At 44.8% G+C, this 4,627-nt stretch overlaps 1 protein-coding gene across 1 annotated transcript in view; it reads right to left on the reverse strand.

The window, feature by feature from the left end:
- The window catches only part of itga8 (integrin, alpha 8), a 59,743-nt gene extending 58,227 nt beyond the window's left edge, over positions 1–1,516 (reverse strand). The window contains exons 1-2 of the mRNA XM_030073227.1: positions 1,274–1,516; positions 758–888 (exon numbers count right to left, since the gene is read on the reverse strand). Coding sequence (XP_029929087.1) covers positions 758–888; positions 1,274–1,467 — 325 coding nt within the window. The 5' untranslated portion in view covers positions 1,468–1,516. The remainder of the gene's footprint in view (positions 1–757; positions 889–1,273) is intronic.
- Between the last annotated feature and the right edge of the window lie 3,111 nt (positions 1,517–4,627).

Below are 4,627 nucleotides of genomic sequence, written 5' to 3' on the forward strand. Positions count from 1 at the left end.
GAGAGAGAGAGAGACAGGGACATCTAATAAAAAGCAGACCTCACCCAATTCCCCCACTGCTCTGAAGGGGAACTAAATTCCCATGTGCATACAGTTTGCCCCCTCCCCTCTCTCTCTCTCTCTCTCTCTCTCTCTTTCTCTCTCTCACACACACACACACACACACACACCCATACACACACACCTTCATGTTCAAATGGAAAAGGTGTGTATTCGAGACATTGGGTGCACAAGCAAAAGCTGATGGAAAATTGCCAACAATGGCATTGTATCGAAAAAATAAAATCAACAGGAGGGACATTTACACCCCAAAAAACCAACTACTGCCTTTGCAAGATGAAGCTGATGAGCCCCATATGTCTTATCTCTCTTTTTTATGGACACACACACACAGACACACACATACACAGAGATATGAATCAGACACACATATTGCGAAACTAAGTGGCTCTCAAAGTCGACCCTCAGCAAAATTAAAGTTTCATTTCACAGTTTCAGCTGTTTTATTCACCACATTGGTAGAGAATGATAATGTAAAAGAATGAAAACCCCTGTTACCTCTCCAACTAGGCTTCTATCATAGTTGGGGAGATAACAGGGGTTGTTAGGGGTTGTCACATATTTCCAAATCATCTAGCAACCAAACTCTTTTCAGACAGGGGCACCCAGGAACCAAACTGCATCCAGTGGGGGCCCATGGGGGTCTACTGGGTTCTTGAAATGAAAAACAGAGAGGAAACTGTTGGGTGCTACTTACTGGTATTATCAAAGGGTATCTGCCTACAGCTGTCTGGCAGTCCAGGCCAGGGGCAGTAGTAGACGGCCCCAGCCTCCACGATGCCGGGCTGGGACGTGTTCGCCTTGGGGGCCCCCACCAGCACACTCATCCTGGGAGGCAGAAAGACAGACAGACGGCGCACACATGTAGAAACACACAGATTGGTCATGTGTGTTTATCACATGCATTGATTTTGAGGCAATATTTGTTTATTTCCTACATCTCAGGTTCTCTGTAGAAGACGTGCAGTGTCTATTTGTTGTTTTTGCCCTAATCTGCTCTGATTTGCTATTTGTGCAGCAACAGAGATGTGCACAAATTGCTATTCTATTCTATTCTATTCTATTCTATTCTATTCTATTCTATTCTATTCTATTCTGCATGAGTGAAGTCAGGCTGGACAAGTAAAAGTAGATGTACGCTACAGGTTGAGTTTTTGACAGAACTTGCTGCAGACTCTCATAAGTCTTGCAGGAGCCTGATGTTGCTACTCACGTGCGGCTGTCGGAGGTTGCCTGGTAGAAGTCAACAGAGTAACCGAAGTAACTTCCATCCGGTCCCCGGTAAACCGCGGGATGGTCTGCGTGAAGGTTAAAACTCCAAACTCCCCTTAGCACCGGCCACAGCACCGACAGGAGCCCGAGAATAAACATCCCAGCGGAGGAAACACAGTCCCACACGCGCTCCATCCCAAAGAAGAATAGCCTCCGCACTATTTCCAGAGAGAGAGAGAGAGAGAGAGAGAGAGAGAGAGAGAGAGAGAGAGAGAGAGAGAGAGAGAGGATTCCTTGGGGCAGGTGAGGTAGGTTATCCCGGGATAAGTCCGCCGCTGTGAGCCTGTCAGTCCTCGGGCCACTGGCGCGCTCTTCTGCGCTCCCCCAAAGTATCTCCAGACCCTCCAACCAGCAGGTCTGCCCAGTGCCTCCGCTGCACGGCTCCACATGCGCGCCCCCGCCCTCTGCACAAAACTGTACCCTGCACCCCTCACCCCACCACACGCGCACACGCACACTAGTCGGCGTGCAGACCACATCTGAGCGCGCCACGGGCTGGCGCGTCACCAGGCACGGTCCTTTTATGGCGAGAAGACAAGTCTTCTCCTGCGAGCTTCTTTTGCTTGATCCAACAACAGTAAATAATATTAAAGTGAAATTTACAACTGACGCCTTAATCACACTCTGGAATTTCACACGGGCGCGCGCGCACGCACAAAGATGTAGTGAAACTACAACAGTACAAAAATAGTCTACAAAAATCAGTGAAACAAAATAAACTTTTATTTTGTTTTCCTTTATTGGTCGGCTTATTTCAGCAGTAGTACAGTTAAACAGGATTGCATTTCCCTCCGCTGAGAATAATCACTTGTTATTATGCCAGTGTTATGATGTCGGCTTATTGGAGAAATCTCTTGAGCTGGGTAAGTATATGGGCTGTTTTGGCCCGCTCACCCTTTCACTCAACACCAGGCGATTTTCCTTCTAAATCTCCGAGGTGAAATATGCATCGCTCTTGTTGAAAAGGGATATCCTGCAATGACAGTCTCGACTAGACCAGACTAGTTCTTGTGCATTTAGCCCTGCACACTTCTGAAGAATTATCTTATCAAAATCTCACTCTTTATGCGTGTGTGTGTGTGTGTGTGTGTGTGTGTGTGTGTGTGTGTGTGTGTGAGAGAGAGAGAGAGAGAGAGAGAGAGAGAGAGAGAGAGAGAGAGAGAGAGAGCGGTGCAGTCAAGGGAAAGGGGAGGTGAAAGCTGCATATTGCACTCACTTCCAGGCCAACTCTCAATCTGTTTATCAGCAGGAGGAGTTTGTTTTAATTAAAACAAAACAGGCTTTATGGGCGCATTAATGATGAATTAAGGCCCGTGGCCACTTTCACAGTTGTAAAACTGCAGCAGAGCAGCAGTGCTCTCTGTGGCACTGGAGTGTGCTAGCTGTCAGAGGTGGTGATGAGAACCAGGAGAGAGAGAGAGAGAGAGAGAGAGAGAGAGAGAGAGAGAGAGCGAGAGAGAGAGAGAGAGAGAGAGACTAATCAACGTGTTGAGAAGAGCACAAGTGAGCAACCTTGACCTGCCAGATGCAGAATTCACACTCCTCCCTTTCTTATTGCCCTGCCCCAGATCCCGCTCTCCATTTATCCATCCATCCCTCCTTTTAAGACTCTTCCTTTCCTGTATTGTTCTACTTTTCATGAATGTCCACTTGAATGCCCCTCGATTCACCTTCTCTTCCCACAATTATGTGTATGCTCTGAGTGAGAGAGAGTTCTGTTCGTTCTCAGCTGTTTCTATGTAAGATGAACAGAGGGAAAAAAAGCTCACAAAACATGAAGACAGGAGCAGAGCAGAGACAGATGTTGTGTTTGTTTCTCTCACAGAGAACAAGAAAGACGGTAAGTGTGATGAAGAGGAGGTGGTAACCAGACATATGCCTGCTCTTCTTCCACTTTTGGCTTCAGTGTGGCTGAGTTTGGTGTCTGTTTGTCAGGTAACTGTGTTTTACTGCAATTCAGTTTTCTCTCTCTCTCTCTCTCTCTCCATCTCTCTGTGTGTGTGTGTGTGTGCTGACTTTCATCTATTATTTTCTCCTGTCTTGCATCCAATAAAAATTCTCACACAAAGATATCCCATTTCCAGGAATACACACATGCACCCCCATACACACATGCTGTTTAGGCGATGTTCCTGACCTGACAGTCTGCCAATATCAGTTTTTCTGATCACAGATTTACTGCATATTATTCTGGATTCATCACAGCAGTGGTTTTCAAAGTGGGGTCCACGGACCGCCGTGGTTCTTTCAGGGTCTTCTAGCAGGTCCCCAGCCAAAAGGGGAATAGTTTAATAGTTATTATTTTAAAATTATGTTCTTAATCTCACCACTTTGAATGTATTCGTTAGTTTGACATCTAAACAATTTAATACTTATCACAAACAAAACTATCTTTTCATATTAGGGAGCCTAAAGTATAATCACTTTAGAAGAGGGTCCGCATCTTCAACTTGGGGTCCAGAACATGAAAAATATGGAAAACTCCTGGATTATATTGCACACATCTTCCCAGTAATGCTTTAGATTTGTGTGTGTATCTGAGTGTATATATCCCTATTATACATCTGCTCACTGTCTATTTCTCTCTCTCTCTCTCACACACACACGAGACTCTGTCATGCATTCATAGATTGGACTGATATCCTGTCTCCATTAGCCACATCCATTAAGACACACACCCAGCCATTACTACAGCACTCCCATGCATAGATGCATATTAGACACATTCATAAAATCAAACTCGCCCACACAGTTACTGGGTTTTGTGTTTAGCCAGTATTAAGCATTTACATGATAGCAATTGCTTGTCTTCCAACAGTATCAGTGATTACAGTTCAAAAGTGGTTGCACTTTGTAAAACCTCTAATACAGTAGCCATATACCAAATGATGCCAATGATGGATATGGGCTGTAATGACAAAATTGGATGGCTCAGGTTTTTTTTTTTCTTTTTTTAAGCATGTTTTGATGATGACCAAAAGGCACACAAGGACATAAATCCTGTCATCCATAGGAAGAACACGTTTTTTTGTCTGTTTACAGAGAGCCAATTAAACACCGTCAGTGTCTGGTAGATTTAGTGAATTACTGATTTAGAGTCTCGGGGGACGTGAAACACAATCTGGTGTGTGTGATTTAGTAAGAGGGGGATCTAAACAACGCGGGTATTTAGCTGAGCATGAAGTCATCCTGTGTCGGGGTCGCGACATCATATTTATGAGACAAAGGCATGCAGAGTCAGACAGCTAAACCATTAATCAAAGACACAAAAACAAAAACAAAATGCCACACAGAA

This window comes from Myripristis murdjan, chromosome 16 (genome assembly GCF_902150065.1).
Source record: "Myripristis murdjan chromosome 16, fMyrMur1.1, whole genome shotgun sequence".
NCBI classification, from domain to species: domain Eukaryota; kingdom Metazoa; phylum Chordata; class Actinopteri; order Holocentriformes; family Holocentridae; genus Myripristis; species Myripristis murdjan.